Source organism: Micrasema longulum, unplaced genomic scaffold (assembly GCF_059751315.1).
Source record: "Micrasema longulum isolate JH-2025_06_02 unplaced genomic scaffold, ASM5975131v1 h1tg001627l, whole genome shotgun sequence".
NCBI classification, from domain to species: domain Eukaryota; kingdom Metazoa; phylum Arthropoda; class Insecta; order Trichoptera; family Brachycentridae; genus Micrasema; species Micrasema longulum.
The window spans coordinates 165,717-182,500 of record NW_028278808.1 but is presented as its reverse complement, the minus strand read 5'-3'; the positions used below and the strand labels follow the sequence as shown (position 1 = coordinate 182,500).

The window sequence follows — 16,784 nt, the reverse complement described above, 5'->3', positions numbered from 1 at the left end:
CATTCTCAAGAACCTTTCCATCTTATCTCATGAAAGAATTGAAGGGATGTTCAAATATGGGCATAATGTAGCCACTTTACACATTGTATAACATTTACCATTCTGCCTATATTTAAACATCTATATTCCTATAATTCTTTCATCTGTTGATGTTTGTGAAGTTTGTGGTCGGAAGCCCTGTAGATGCCTAGACTTCTATATTACCTTCTCTTAAATGTTTTTCATCTCTGTTGTAAAATGTTAATATAAACAGCTCCCCAGGGAGTTGAATCCAGTCCTTGTCTACAAAAATTTGGACAAACTCAAAATATTGTTGATAAATTACCTGGTCCATGAAGAAGTATAGAAATTGAAAAAATAATATTTTCAGGCGTTGCCTAGTATGTAGGTGAAATAATTCAATTAGATTAATCTCACCCGCATAAATAAAGGTTTCAGCTCTTTAACTTCACAAACATCAACAGATGAAAGAATTGAAGGAATATAGATGTTTAAATATAGGCAGAATGGTGAATGTTACACAGTGTGTAAAGCGGCCACCTAAACCAGCCATTGACAGGTCATAAGCCCTGTAGATGCCTAGACTTCCATGTTCCCTTATTTAAGGTATTCTCCATCCCTGTTGTAATTTGTTAATCTTAATGACTCCCGAAGGGGTGAAATCCAGTCTTTTGTCTACGAACATTTGGACAAACTCAAATATTGTTATCATATTTGGTTTAGTTATTTTTTTTTTTAAATGAATTTTTACCAAAGACTTGTAAACAAAAAAAAACTTTAAATTCACATATTCAGTAAAAGTTTAAACAATTTCATAATAAATGTAAAAATCAAATTGAATAGTAAAATATTTTAAAGTAATATAACAAGAAAATCGTAAAGTACTGTTTCATATAGCTGGGCAAAGTGAACAAAACATTGTATATATTATGAAATGTATAAATAAATAAATATAATAATAATTCAACAATATTTTGAGTTTGTCCAAATTTTTGTAGACAAGGACTGGATTCAACTCCCTGGGAGCTGTTTATATTAACATATTACAACAGAGATGAAGAACATTTAAGAGAAGGTAATATAGAAGTCCAGGCATCCACATGGGTTACTTTTTTTATTTAAATCTTGTATAATTTTTAAGTTTTATTCTTTTTATAAATCTTGGGCACAAGAAAACAAATGTTTACATTGTAAATATGTTAGTATTGTAAATTTTTGTAAAAGGCAGATTTGCCGTTTATGTTGATAAAATAAAATAAAAATAAAATAAAAAAATAACTCCCAAGGAGGTTGAATCCAGTTCATGTCTACAAAAATTTGGACATACTCAGAATATATGAACAATCAGAGTTTATTGATGATTTTAATGAACTACACATACGTATGAAATAAATAACGCATATAACAATAGTTTAAGTAGTTATTCAATGCAATTTTGTAATTTTCCTTACTGAGGCGTGAACTTTGAACGAACACAATGTTAGTATGGGCTTTTACGTTCTTGAACGACTCTCTGATAAAAGGTAAATAAATACAACCGAGCTGTATTGACTTTATAGAACCTTGACTAAGGTGGATGGAGACGCATTTGATATTATTTGCCGCTGACGCATGACGATCGTCAGGTGTCGCAGAAAATATAATACACGATTGACGAACTCCGCGTTTAGTGCGGTTCTACTCACTGATTCGGGTGTTTTCCTTGCGCAGGCGTTGACATCACCAGTCGCAAAATCTATGGAATCAAAACTCCATTATCCGGATCAATGAGTGCCAGATTTTAATGCTTTGGAAATATCACATACTTCGAATACCTATAAAAATATATGAAATAGATTTCGTCATAGTCGTTCCCTTTCCGCAGGTGCATTGGTACACAAATCGCAGCGTATCTTGATCAATATTGTTACATGAAGGTGAGATGATCAGTCTTACGCTTTAGGTAGCAGTCCAGGGACTATGAAATATTCTAGTGTGAAAACACACTTTAAAATAAATATTACATATCAACCATGTCGGGAATCGAACCCGAGACCTCTTGCATGGCAGACTAACGCGCTGACCATTACACCACGAGGCCGACAAATTGATTTAGAATATTTCGAAATTGATTCAGAATAATCAATTGTATTTTCCAAATCAATGTGGATTTTTTTCATATTTACGTATTTTTTTTAATACGTCGCTAGAAAAACGCGACGTATTCGACCTTGATGGTTCAGACGTCAAGATTCGTGACAATGTTCTAAACAAATTTGGATGGTCAGAAACAGATAAACGTGAATCGTGACGTATTAGGGGCATTTACAAAGGAATTATCGTTTTTGCGGGAATTAAAAATTATAAATATTTTTTATGCTTTTAATAATTAGGAAAAAAAAAACAATTAATTAAGAGAAATTGAATTTATGAACTTTGAACTTCAAAAATGAAAGGAATTTTATTTTACATGTAGTGGATATTCGTGGTGATGGTGAAAATAAAAAAGAGAAAATTGGAAAGGAGGAGAGGTTTAGGAAGAGAAAGGGGGTGTTTTTTTCAGATGTGATTTAAACAGAGATACTGTAGTAACTTCTTTGATGGTAGATGGGAGATGATTCCAGTCGAATCGCATGGACACTATATGAGTTAGAGAAGAAAGAGAAATTGTGGATGGGTATTAACCCTTTGAGAGAGTGATTTGAGAATTACATTGAAGAGGTAAACCATTAACTGATAAGCGTTTAAATTTTTCACAGAGGTATATAGGAGCGTAAGGACTATGAAGCACATTGAACAGAAGTGAGAGGGAGTTATAATATCTACGTTGTCTAATTTTGAGCCAATCCAGTTGCCTGCTATAATAAAAAACGTGGTCATATTTCCTAAGACCAAAAATATACTTTATGCCTGTATTCTGAAGTCGTTCACGTTTATCGAGTTGCTCACAGCTTAAATCAGTCATGGAAACATCGGCATAATCTAGAATGGGTAGTTGTAATTATTGTACGAGAGTTCAGATTTCATGTGACCGATGATCAAAATACGTTGTTTTATTGCTGTAGCAATGCAGTGCTCATCACACGATTGGGTACGGTATGGAAATGATGAAAATTAAAAACTTAATTACAGTTTTTCATTAAAGAAACTGTATAATAATAGAAATATTAAAAAGTTACGTTACAGCATCTCTTGTGGTCGTAAGTAAGGACAGTAAATACTAACTGCTGAATGCGAAGATGATTAGTCTTATTAAATCCACTGACGCTAAGTGAACTCAAATAACATTTATGTGAAAAACTTTATCGATTTCACTCTTTAGATAACATTTTTTTTTTTTTAAATCAGTGACTTCTTGTGAATATATTTACAGTGCTAAGTGTGTCGTAATTTTTATCAAATTAAAAAATTAACTTCGTCTAGATTTTATGTAATATCACTGAAATCAAATTCATCTTCCCGCGTCCAGACGCATGAACAATGCTGTTTTGTGTGTAAAGTAATGTATTTATTTAGATGGTTGGAAAAAAAACAAAACAACTTGTTATGATCTAAATTTGTTGCAACATAGAGAGAATACATTTTTGAGAAAGGATTGTGGAAGTCTAGGCATTTACATTGCTTTTGACCTGTCATTTGCTGGTTTAAGTGGCCTCTTTACACACTGTGAACCTTTTACCAATCCCCATGTTTTTTTTTTGCATTTTACAATAGGTATACATGAGTTACAAATACAAAAAAAAACTACTACATTAACACAAAAAAACCCACAAAGGCATGGCCTGTGTGTGGGTGAACATAATATTTTTAATTTAAATAAAGTCTAATGGAAGAATACGATAGACATCAAAAAGTTCAAGAAATGAGTGATAATATTTGAACACAATTTTTCTGTCGATAAAAATGAGAAAATATTAATAAAAGTTTATTGTACTCATTATAAAAAGAAGCTTGATAACTTAGATTTTTTCATCCACAACTTCAACAAAAATTTAAACCGAAATAAATTCAAATGATGAATCTATCATATTATCCTCAATAAATGCGTTGTAAAACAGTTTGGAGCTATGAAAAATGAGTGTCTTTTCCAGAGTCTGGATTTTCAATAATGTTTAAACATCCATATTTATTTATTTATATATACGCCCAACGGGTATTTTTAAGGACATGTTTATTCACAGAAAATCATCATAAAGGAAAGTAGAAAGACACAATGGTATATAGTAGACTTGGTGGGAGTGGAAGCGGGAGAGAGGTGTTTATAATTGAATTTTATTCAGTGATCGTTTGAAAGAAGACAACTTGTTATCAATCAAGACTGGTATGTTTGTTGGCAGACCTGAGAATTCTGGGCATAGGGGAACAAAAACCATAGTAAGTTCTATTGTTATCGGTATGAAAAGGTCAGCTTTGTATGAGGTTAAAGTTGGGATATTGAATTTTATTGAGCTCAGTAGTTCAGACGCATCAAAGAGTGAGTTGAGAATTTTAAATGGGACTAAAATGTTAGATTTATTTCGACGGTCTTAAAGAAAATATATATATAAAGTAAAAAGGTTCCTTCCGTACCCAGTCGTGTATCGGGCACTGCGTTGGTATACCAATACTAACCAACCCTTTATTATTATAAGTAAATAATATGGAAATATTCATCATTTATAAAGCTTTAAAAAATAATGGTCCTTTGATCAATAATCAAACAACCTTTCAATATAGCCTGTTATTCGATATTTCATTGTTATGCCCACCTTAAACCTATTGAACTTAAGCTCCTCCTTCTATCTTTTTTACTTTTTTCAAGTAATTCTCAAACAACATAAAATATTTTCAAAATCCAATCAGCGCATGTTTGTCATATCGTGTTGGTTTTAGTTTTTTGTGCAACAACTATGGTGAAGGTGTATAGTAGGTTTTTCATGTTGGTTTAATTGGTGTCCTGATGAAGAGACGGGTACGTCTCGAAACTGGTAGACATGGAAAAGTCAGTTATTCACTTATATAAATATTTAATAACATTAAGTAACATGTTTCACCACAAAGTTAATGCTTTAAATATTGAAAACCAATATTTTTTAAATATTTATTTTGCTTTAGGAACGCACGTCACACTGCGATATGAATTTCTATTCACTGGTACATTATGTTTTTACTCTTTTCTGATAAAACGTGTAAGAAAAAAAAAGAAAAAATTAGAAATTCTTGATTATTTCAATAACGATAAAAAAAATCAGTATCCATACAAAAAAATCACATATTCATTTTTATTTTACCGGGAATCGAACCCAACCTTCCGTGCGTGATTCAAGCGTCCTTACCACTAAACCACGGAATGTTTCCTACAACTTTCGTTGTACATAAGTTTGACTCACTATTTTTTTTATCAGGAATCCTGAACGAGTGTTTTCGGCTCGATGGCTACTTTCAGGTAAAAACCCTTGAAAGGAAAATCGATTAGAGATAGTCCACCTTGTAGCGTAGTGGTTGGAGTGTTAACCTATCATTTTGAGGTCGTGGGTTTGGTTCCTGGGAGGGTTTCCATAAAATATATGTTTATAAGGTGGTTTTACACTGCAATATTTCACGTTCCCGGGATTTATTTATTTATTTACATTTTAGTCCATTTATAATTACGAAATATATCACTACATTTGTTAAAAGGAAAAATCCCACACAGGCGTGGCCTGTGCGTAGGTATACTAAATCAAGAATATATTGCGAAATCAATGGTGTGAAAGTCAAATAAAGACGTGTAAAATAAAAATGGAATCTTACATTCAGTTTTTTTTTAACGACTTAAATATTTTTTTGGGGAAAATAAGATTATAATAAAAACTAAAGATTAAATAGATGTAAAGACAAAAAAAATAATAATCAAAGAAGATTATTAAATTAAGAAAAATAGCGCAAGTCAGTAAAAGGTTTATCAGGAAAAGAAATCATTGACATTAAGACTAGTTCATAAATGAATTGTTAGAAAAAATGAGGCTTAAGTCATCGTTTTCTGTTGCATCTTTAAAGTAGGATTTATAAAGTCTAGAGGCAAGGATAGTTGCGTGCTTCTATCATAGTGTTCGTGTACACTATGGAATCTCCAAGACTTGATTTATTCTGGAAACTTTGGCGGTTTGAGTTTTAAGGAAACAAGTGCTTACGATTTATAACATATTTATTACATTAGGGATACTATATCCGACTTGTATTTAAAAGTTTCGCTTCTTGGAATAATCGGATGGAAGGACATGGAGGATTAACACCCGAAGGGTAAGACCTTATAATCTTATATTTTTGTATCACATGTTCAAATACACTCCTTAAACTTTTCTGTACGAAATACACTTCATGTACAGGAGAATAAGGAATAGAACCGAAACCCTGGACGATTGATTTCGACTCAATGTTAGCGCGTCGGTCTACCACACTTGAGAGTGGACCTTGGACATGAGATATTTCACTATCCCTGGACCCATATTCATAAATACTCGACGCCTACACGTTCGGGATGTTTCGGAATCCTCCCGAAGTGGCTTCTTTAATAGCAATCGTGTCGAATGGAGATACATGATGTGTTACCCACCCCAGTAATAACCTAAACAAACCAAATTATAGTTCACACTTATATACTATTGAAATTAGATAGACGCCGTGGCGCAGTTGGTTAGACGGCCAACTCTGAAACTGGCGTCGCTGGTTCGATTCCCGCCAGTTGCAAGAAAAAATCCAAGAAAGATTTTTCTCAATTGGTCTGGGTGTTGTGGTTTATTTTTCATTACCTTCTGCCATATCCCCTCTATCCCACCTGCTGGCAAGCCTCAAAATAGAGGCTTCGTGGGTTATTCCTTAAAAAAATATTTTTAAAAAAAAGAGTTTAAAATATTTTTGTATCCGATATGAATTTACTATTTTTAACATTCTATTAAATGTTAACATAATACAACAAAGATGAACAACATTTTAGAGAAGGTAATATAGAAGTCTAGGGATCCACAGGGCTTATGACCTGTCATTGGCTGGTTTAAAAGGCTACTTTACACACCGTGTAACATTCACCTTTCTGCCTATATTTGAACATCTATATTCCTTCGATTTGTTGACGTTTGTGATATTAAATAGCCAAAACCTTTATTGTTGCGGACGAGATTCATATGACTAAATTATTTTACGTACATACTAGGCAAAGTCTGAATTTTTTTAAATTTATATGCTTCTTCTTGGACCAGGTGAATTTATCATCAATGTTTTAAGTTTGCCCAAATTTTTGTAGACAAGGACTGGATTCAACCCTGGATTCAACCCTGGGAGCTGTTAATATTAACATAATACAACAGAGATGAAGAATACTTTAGTGAATGTAATATAGAATACAGAATGTTACATAGTGTGTAAAATGGCCACCAGCCAATGATAGGTCATAAGCTCTGTGGATGCCTTCTCTTAAATGTTCTTCATCTCTGTTGTAGTATAGTAACAGTTCCCTAAGGGGTTAAATTCAATCCTTGTCCACGAAAATTTGGACAGGGTCAAAATATTGTTATATCAAATACTTTAAACATGTTAAAACTAACTAACAGAAGAAATATTGTAGATTTACTGAATTTATTTAAGATTGTTAACTTTAGATGGGACTGTCCAAAACTATTAGCACTCATTAACACCAAGGTAACTGGGCGAAGGACTCTTCAAGTACCTCCGTTTTGTTGCAACAATTCGCGAACAGTATACTCAAATAATGCTATTCTGAATCGACTACATGTACTCGGCAATAACTATTCTGACGTTGCTGATATTTTTAGCAATAAAGAATAGATTATATAAATCAACTCTACTTTATCATTTTAAAGATGGTGAACGGTAATTTACATATGTTGAATTGTAGTGCTTTTTATATTTACTTTTGTATGGGTACTATTTATTGTGCACATATATACGAGTATACTTCAAATTTTATTTTATTTTATTTTATTGTTATTATTATTACTGTTTTTTTTTATATATAAATGAATTTTATTGCTTTTTTTTGTTTAATATACTTTTATTTTGTACCTCTTTTTTTTCTGTCGTTCCTCAGTTCTGAGGGTCGTGATCATTGATACTCTCACCAGCCATTCCATTGACAAAGCGTATCCACTCTTCACGGCCTGCGCCCTCTCCACAGCTCCACATAGGGTCGCCTGTGACGTTGTTTTCACCCGGTCGATCGATCGAGCTGCAGCATTACCTCTGCTTCTTCGTCCTGGCACACTCCCCGTGATTATTATTTTCTCCAGATTTTCTGGGTCACGTCTAGCTATGTGACCGAAGAACTGCAGCATACGTTGGCAGCTATGGCCGATAGGCGAACTTTTATGTTGAGTTCTTCCAGTATAGAGACATTTGTTCTTCTGGCTGTCCATGCTATTCTCAGCATTCGACGCCAACACCACATCTCGAAGGCATCTATTCTCTCCTGCTTACGTGCTTTAATTGTCCACGTTTCTGCGCCATACAAGAATATTGGGAACACAAGCGTACTATGAATATTTTAGTTTTTTTCGAGATGCCCCGATCTTGCTAAATTTTGGTCAGTCGAGTCATGGCATTTTTTTGGGATTCGGAAGCTTCTTTTAATTTCTAAAGTACATGCTCCGCCCGCAGAGATTGATGAGCCTAAATTAACAAAATCTTGAACTTTTTAAAGTACCTCTTAAAAAATTTAATAATCCTTTTCTTTTTAAATTTAAAAGTTTTACATTCACACATTGTTTAATTTTTTTTTTTCTATTTTTATTTTTAGAATCCATATCTAACCACGTTCTTAACACAAAACTGCTGTTTTATAATATTTATTTAACATTATACTTTTTTTTTCATATTGTAATGAAGTATTTATATTGAATTCTGTAACTGCGTGCCATGTATAGTATATTAATAAATAAATAAATATTTTTTTATTTATGGCGTAGCTGAAATACTACAATGAAACTGATAAAGTTTAATTTGTGTTTGTTTTTTATTATATATTATACTATATTATTTATGTTTAAGTAACATGTATTTTTGACCCATATATATACTTGTTATTTGTAAAATAACGATTATTAATTTTTTGCATTTGATTAGCTAGGCATTTATAATTAAGTGTTTTAGTTTTTTTTTTATTGTTAAATTAGTAAAGAACTACTTATACTTTAAAAGATAAAATATTTCCATCTTAGAACAAGCTGAGCCATGTTCGTTTTCATTTTCTACTCACTAGTTTTATATAGATTCCCTGTTATTTAATATGTTTACTTAAATCACGCAATAAATTTATAAAATAAAAAAAAACAATAAAAAAATGTGTATGTTGAATGACGTTAGCAGGCGCTACTTAGGGTCGATTTTTGCCGTTTTCAAATTGAACGAATTGGCCAACAATGCATTGACACATAAAATTCGTCGACATTCATATGATTTTAATTTATTAATAACATGACGCTAGAATAACAGATCTGTGATTTTTTTGTGTTGTTTTTTTATTCAAAATATAATCTGAGCATAATAGCCATTCTGTAAACCTATATGTTTTATTTTTTTAAGTTCTTTGTAATAAATATATATTGACAGCGAAATATTAATTAATCGATTGACCATAAAATGCGCGTTGTTTATGAGATATCGGATAATTGTCATCGGCTGAATGTCATATTATTATTAATAATGGTCAATATTATATCCAGAAAATTTATTTAAAAATTTTGTGGCATCTCTAATGTAAATTTTGTATTTTTATGGAAAGAATTTAATAAATTAAGGAAAGTTTGTAGCTGGCGTTCGGTTACCATCCAAATACAAAAAACATCATCCACATATCGTTTCCGTAAGAAAATATTTTCGATAGAATTATTAAATATCTTATTTTTTAAATTGTTTGCAAACAAGAAGACTAATGGGGGCACCCATTAGTAAACTTTCGAATTTATTATAAATAAAATAATTAGACTGAAAATAGTTTTGATCTAAACATAAATTACGCAATCGAGTTAAATATGATATAAATTACTTACTCAATTACTCCTCAATTACTCCTCCTTACTCAATTCCAAATATTTTGATAAATCTGACCGTATACTTTAAGTTTCTATAATGAGAATTTAGAAATAGATATGTAACGTAAAAAAAAAAACATTTTACGCTGCTTTGACCCCATATCGTTTAAAGCATTAATTAAATTAAATGTTTTTTTTTGTGTAAGTTGGTACGAACAATTTATAATTATTTATCATTGACGATGAAAAATTACAAAATAAGCGCTTCAAATAAAATTTTATGGTACATTATACTGTTTAAATAGAATTGAGAAACATTGAAAAATAGTTTTGCAAATAAAGCCCAAGTGCTCCGTCATAAAAAATTCAAACCTTGAACCGCATGCAAACACTATAGTGTAAATTCATTAGCTGATCTCTATTTTTTCACACCAACCGTTTTCATGTTTCTTCATAGTGCTAATTGCCTACTGATACTTCTGCAATTGTTTTCTTTTGAAGCAAGATAGTTGACAGAGATGGATGAATCTTCACAAAGGAATATGGAATTGAGATAAAGAACTATTATTAGCTAAGATTGATAGACATTTTGGCAAAGATGGAGAACATGCTTGGTGCAAAGAGCACTGCATTGGTGCTTATGTAAGATTTTGCTTGTTCATAAAGGGAGCCTCTTGACCAGTTGGAGATAACAGAAGAAAACGACGTTATACTTCAGTGTGTATTTATTACATCTTGAATTAATTTATAGAATTTGGTTGTGAAGCCCTAGAGTAATGGTGATAACTGTATTGAACTGATTTGAAATAATTCACGTCTGAACTGAACTTGACCGAACTACTGATCTACGACTGGCCTCTTTTATTAGCCGTCCCAATAGTACTCTCTTCTTACGAGTGAGGAGTTAAAGTCATTTTCTATTTCCCTTACTGCCAGCACTTTGACATCCATGCTAGGAAATCAGCCATTCAATTTTTTTTTATTGTGGGATGTTTATTTTATTTTATTTTATTAACATAAACGGCAAATCTGCCTTTTACAAACATTTATAATATTAACATATTTGGCTTAATTTTTTTTTTTTTTTTTTTTCAAAAACATGAATTTTAAAAACAAGATTTATTAAAAAAAAATCAAATCAAAAATTATACAAGATTTATATTTTAAAAAATAACCTAAAAATTATACAGCAAATTCAGTATAAAGTTTAAATAATAAAATATTCTATAGTAAAACAACAAGAAAATCATAAGTACTGTTTCACACAGCTAGGCAAAGTGAACAAAAAACTGTAAATGGAATGCATGAATAAATAAATATAATTACCATTCACCATCTTTGAAAAAGTTCAAAAGGTTTGTTCTATAGGAACAATACCCTACACTTAATATATCAGATACGTGGGAATAACCATTGCTGAGTTCATGAAGTCTATTTAATACTGCATTACAAGTATACACTGTCCGTGAATTGTTGTTACAAAACGGCGGCATCTGTCTAGTCATTCTTATGTACAAGAAATGCAATATTATTTTTTTGCAGTGTTCTTAAGACGACAGTCAAGCCAGCTTTAGTTTCCAGGTGAATGCACAGTATAATTGTTACGTATCTGGATTTTTTTATTGCATCAAAGGTATGTGATCAGTCTTTCTCTCCAAGGACAATAAAATATTGCAGTATGGAACCACATTTAAAACATATATTACACGTTGACTCTACCAGAAATTGAACCCAGGGCCTCAAGCATGAAAGGCAAATAAGCAATCATCATGTACACTTTGAGGCAATTTATTGTCACTATAATTCTTTTTCAGGATTTTTGCTTCAGATTAAAAAATAGGAAACACTCGTAAAGGGTTAAGGTTCTCTTTCTATAGTCTTTACCTGGTCGGACTTGGCCACCCCCATGGTGACAAAATTTGAATGATAATTTATTTATGCATTAAAAAAAAGTATTTATACGACCCTATAAAAAAAAGGATGTATGACTTTTTATAGCAATAACTGATAATCCATTTCAAGTTATATGTAAGTTTGAAAGCTTGATCCGTTGAGATAGTCAGTGTCAAGTTTGAACAAACAAACAACGTCGACTTCCATAGTTAATTGCTTGATTGTGGTATAAATAGTGTTGTGACTTGTACACAGGGTGTCAGAGTTATGAGAACGACAATAATGATCTAAATTGACGATATTAAATTTATACAAAAAATAAACTAGTAAACACAACTTTTCCTACCGTTTGAATTTACAATAGGGTCATGAGGAAGGATAACAATATTTGACACAAGCTCTTTATATAACTTGCTCAACTCAAAATAAAAAAGGCATTAAATGTAGTGGATTTAAATTCAATTAAAATCGTGGCTTATGAAATTGAAAACTTTAAATAATTACTCATTAATTAACTAAACACATTGTTTTTAAGTATGAACGAAACCGATTGGAAGACTTTGGGTCTTTATTATGTTTTTTGGGTGAGTATACGTGGAGGGATTCACTGGTTTGTTTGTTTGATTGATTTGATATAATTAAACCAGACAATTAAAGGTTGCAAGCCCTGCTAATGCCTTGACTTCCATATTCTCTTCTCAAAAACGGTTTTCTTCGCTGTAGCAATGATCGAGTAACGATAATTTTTATAACTCCCTGAAGGTGGAATCCAGACTCGTCTGCAAACGTTCGGACATACTTTAATATAACTGTGATAAAAATTGATTATGGAATCATCATAAGCCATAACAAACTGTAATATAACAAGAGCCATATAAGTTACTAAAATGGAAACAAATTTTGTTAGGTTGCTGATTTTTGCTTGTATTTTCGTTGCATTTTTTATGGTTTGTGGCAGTAGTGAACCTATTCTGGAAACACAATCTATATATTATGGACTTGTCAAGACTGCTGTTAACCACGATAATATTTCGAATTGCAAAACCCAGCTTGGAAAAATAGAGGAAGGAGTGAGGACACACCAAAAATGGGCTTTGAAACGTAAGTACCAATTTATTTGACCCTACCTCATTAGAGCAGAATGCAAGGCTGAGTTAAGCATTATCGACAAAATTAAGAAAGGTCTTTTGCGATGGTTCGGTCATGTGGAGCGAATGAATGATGAAAGAACGGCTAAAAAGATTTATGATGCGAATGTGTCTGGTTGTAGAAGTCGAGGAAGGCCGAGAAAGACATGGCATGATCAAGTACAACAAATTCTTGAAAGTGGTCATGTGAAAAGTCGGAATAATCGACGTGCGTGCATGAGAAGATGTATGAATGTGAAGGAAGCAAAGGAAGTGTGCCAGGACAGAGTGGTGTGGCGTTCTATCCTCTCTGCCTACCCCTCTGGGGAAATGGCGTGATGGTTAGTTAGTTAGTTAGTTACCTCACTAACCTTATTTTCGAGTAACGGTGTAACTAACCTTTCATCTGTCAGATAACGAAACAGAACATCAATATTAATTTAATCAATTTTATTTTTTATAATTTGCATGGCTATCTTAATTTTCAGGCCAGCACGTAGTCAACGTATTTTTAGAATTAACCTACATATAGCTAATGCACATAGAAACATTATGTTTGCCACAAATAAGTCTTTCGCAGCCCTTGCACGAGTATTTCGTCATGCGATGTTTTTGGCAGGTCAAAAGCTATTTTTTTTTTGCTTAATAGGTAGTTCTACTTGTTAATTGACCACTGCCTTCTTCGCAATTTTAACATGTATAATTACTTAAATTTTACTTTTAATATATGAGGATAAAAAAGTTACTACCAACAAGTAACTAACAACCTTTCGTCTGTCAGACGACGATTACGCGTTAGATCCTAATCTAATTACCATGCGTCCACAATCAATGCGTGTGGGTAAATAATTTCGCTTTTTACGAATTTGCTAGATGTGAGCAGGGAGGCAGGCGGAGGGAACTTATTGAAACTGCATAAGCACGGAATGCCCATAGATTATTTGACGAATGGTTAGTGATCTAGGGTTAACTTAGAAAGCATGATCTAGAAAGCATCCTGAAAGCGTCAGGTCATGTTCCCATGTTCCTAAGAACAAATGTCGAAAATAAAAAAATGGAATTGACTCCGGAAAACTGAATTGGATTGTTAAAGTAGGCAGCCAAAAAAAGGCGATCGTTCAAAATAATTTCGATTTTTTTTTTTAACAGCGAAATTGGAAAATAAATATTATGAAGTATTAGAAAATATTTATCAGGTGGATCGGAAGTCAGATGGATAAATATTTAGTTGTTAAAATATTCAAAAATCGAGGCGTCAAAGTTTTTTAAAACAGTTACAATGCTGAGTAGATGTTTTTTTTTTTGTCACGTGCTGTGCATGTCTTAGGAGAACCATTACTTGGGTTGCCTCCTCTTCATACTTGTGGGTTTTGTTTTCTCGTGTATTACTTATTGCATATTCCTTAGAGTGTTTTTGCATGGCTTTTTTTATTTTATTGTGCATACTTGTAAAATATTTATTCAAACTCTTGTTCACTCTTTCTCAATAGTATCTGTGCACACACATTCTTTTAGTACATTATTTATTCTTGTCATTTATTGAAAATGCATAATAATATAACGGTTCTGCAAAACGCATTTCTTTCTGTATTATTTAGTTTAATTTAACAGTATTCAACTTTAACAGAGATGAAGAACATTTAAGAGAAGGTAATATAGAAGACTAGGCATCTACAGGGCTTATGACCTGTCATTGGCTGGTTTAAGTGGCCGCCTTACACACTGTGTAACATTCACCATTCTGCCCATATTTGAACATCTATATTCCTTCAATTCTTTCATCTATTGATGTTTGTGAAGTTAAAGAGCTGAAACCTTTATTAATGCGGGTGAGATTCATCTTATTGAATTATTTCACCTACATACTAGGCAACGCCTGAAAATGTTATTTTTTCAATTTCTATACTTCTTCATGGACCAGGTGGATTTATCAACAATATTTTGAGTTTGTCCAAATTTTCGTAGACAAGGACTGGGTTCAAATCCATGGGGAGCTGTTTATATAAACATATTACAACAGAGATGAAGAACATTTAAGAGAAGGTAATGTAGAAGTTAAGGCATCTACAGGGCTTATGACCTGTCATTGGCTGGTTTAAGTGGCTACTTTACACACTGTGCATCATTCACCATTCTGCCCATATTTGAACATCTATATTCCTTCAATTCTTTCATCTGTTGATGTTTGTGAAGTTAAAGAGCTGAAACCTTTATTTATGCGGGTGAGATTCTAAGGTTATAAGCCCTGTAGATGCCTAGACTTCTATATTTCCTTCTCTTAAATGTTCTTCATCTCTGTTGTAATATGTTAATATAAATGAATTTTGCGGTCAATAACTAATTTTGGACCTCGGACTTTTGATGCGCGAGTTCACGATACTGGCCATGGGATCACAAACCAATTCATAATAATCATGTGATAATTAATGTGATGTTACTAAAATTATCGTAAGAGTAGCCAGTAGTAGTAAGGAATATCAAAATTTAATTTTCTGCTTCTAGTGTTGGACGCTTCAGGAGCTCCTGAGACGGGATTCTACTGGGGTAACACGTATTGGATGGGCTCCAAGAAACAGTGTGACCTTGCGGCCTCCCTGAGGCAGGCCAGGGTTAGCCCCTACATCAAGCCATACAACTTGGAAACCAACGATACTATTGCGGCATTTCCAGTGTCTTATTTTTCCGCATACTTCTACCATAACTCTACTCTTCAAATATTTACACACTGGGATAACGAGGTGAGAATGACTGATATTACTACCGTGATGAAAAATATATTTTAAGAAGAAAATGCATGAATGGAGGAGGTATGTAATAAATAAGCAATACTAATAATAATTATTATTATAATAATCAAAGTTTATTAACAAAAATAACAATAACTTTATCTACTACATAAACACTTACGTAATGGATTTCTCTGGATCATGTCTAGTCTGCCTAACTAGGTACAACCTGTTTGAAGGCAGACATTTCATGCAAAAATAAACAATAACATTACTACCTACTTGTTAATACCATACCGCAATACAATATTTTTTTATTAGGAATTTATTTTTGGTGAATTTTCCGATTTTTCTCGACCTTAATCCAGTAACCTATTTTTTACAATTTTTTTTAATTAAATCCGGGTCATGGTTTTGCAATCTTTGGGTAACATATTAAATATTTTGGGGCCCAGAAACCTGAAATTTCTTTGCCCGAATTCAAAGTTTGTGATAGACCCCATGACCCATCCTCTAGTTTGACTTCTGGTAGTGTGGGAGTGTTCCTTTTGGGATTTGATAGAATAATTTACTTGCACAAATATTATTATTCTAAAAATTGTCTTATATCTAAGATCTCGAATTCCTCAAATAACTCGACGCTGGGGTACCTGAAGGGCTTTTTAAAAATTATTTTAATGATTTTAATGCTTTCTATATCTTTAAATGTTAGTAATCTTTGGGACATTTAAAAAACTTCCCTTAGGCCCGATTTAATAAACCAGTGGAAAGTTATCTAAAAACCCGATTAAATCACTTTTTATGACACACTGTCATATTGAGTTTTATTCATATCACTGAATTCGTCTGGATAAGATCAATCTGCCAAAATATGGTTATTAGTATTGACATTAGTCTATTTAAATGTACCTCCATATCAGAAATAACATAAACTACATTCCATACACTACTATCAACGAACCACACTCCTAACACAACACTCTAAACACACAAAAAAATTACAAGACAAATATAAATAATATCATCTGTATTCTCATTACATCTTGTTATCTTTG

General features: G+C 32.4%; 1 protein-coding gene across 1 annotated transcript in view; it reads left to right on the top strand.

Moving 5' to 3' along the window:
- Window positions 1-3,256: 3,256 nt before the first annotated feature.
- The window catches only part of LOC148274535 (nose resistant to fluoxetine protein 6-like), a 42,391-nt gene continuing 28,863 nt past the window's right edge, over window positions 3,257-16,784 (top strand). The window contains exons 1-3 of the mRNA XM_088236967.1: window positions 3,257-3,478; window positions 12,639-12,977; window positions 15,506-15,741. Of these exons, the coding sequence (XP_088093093.1) occupies window positions 12,764-12,977; window positions 15,506-15,741 (450 nt within the window). The 5' untranslated portion in view covers window positions 3,257-3,478; window positions 12,639-12,763. The remainder of the gene's footprint in view (window positions 3,479-12,638; window positions 12,978-15,505; window positions 15,742-16,784) is intronic.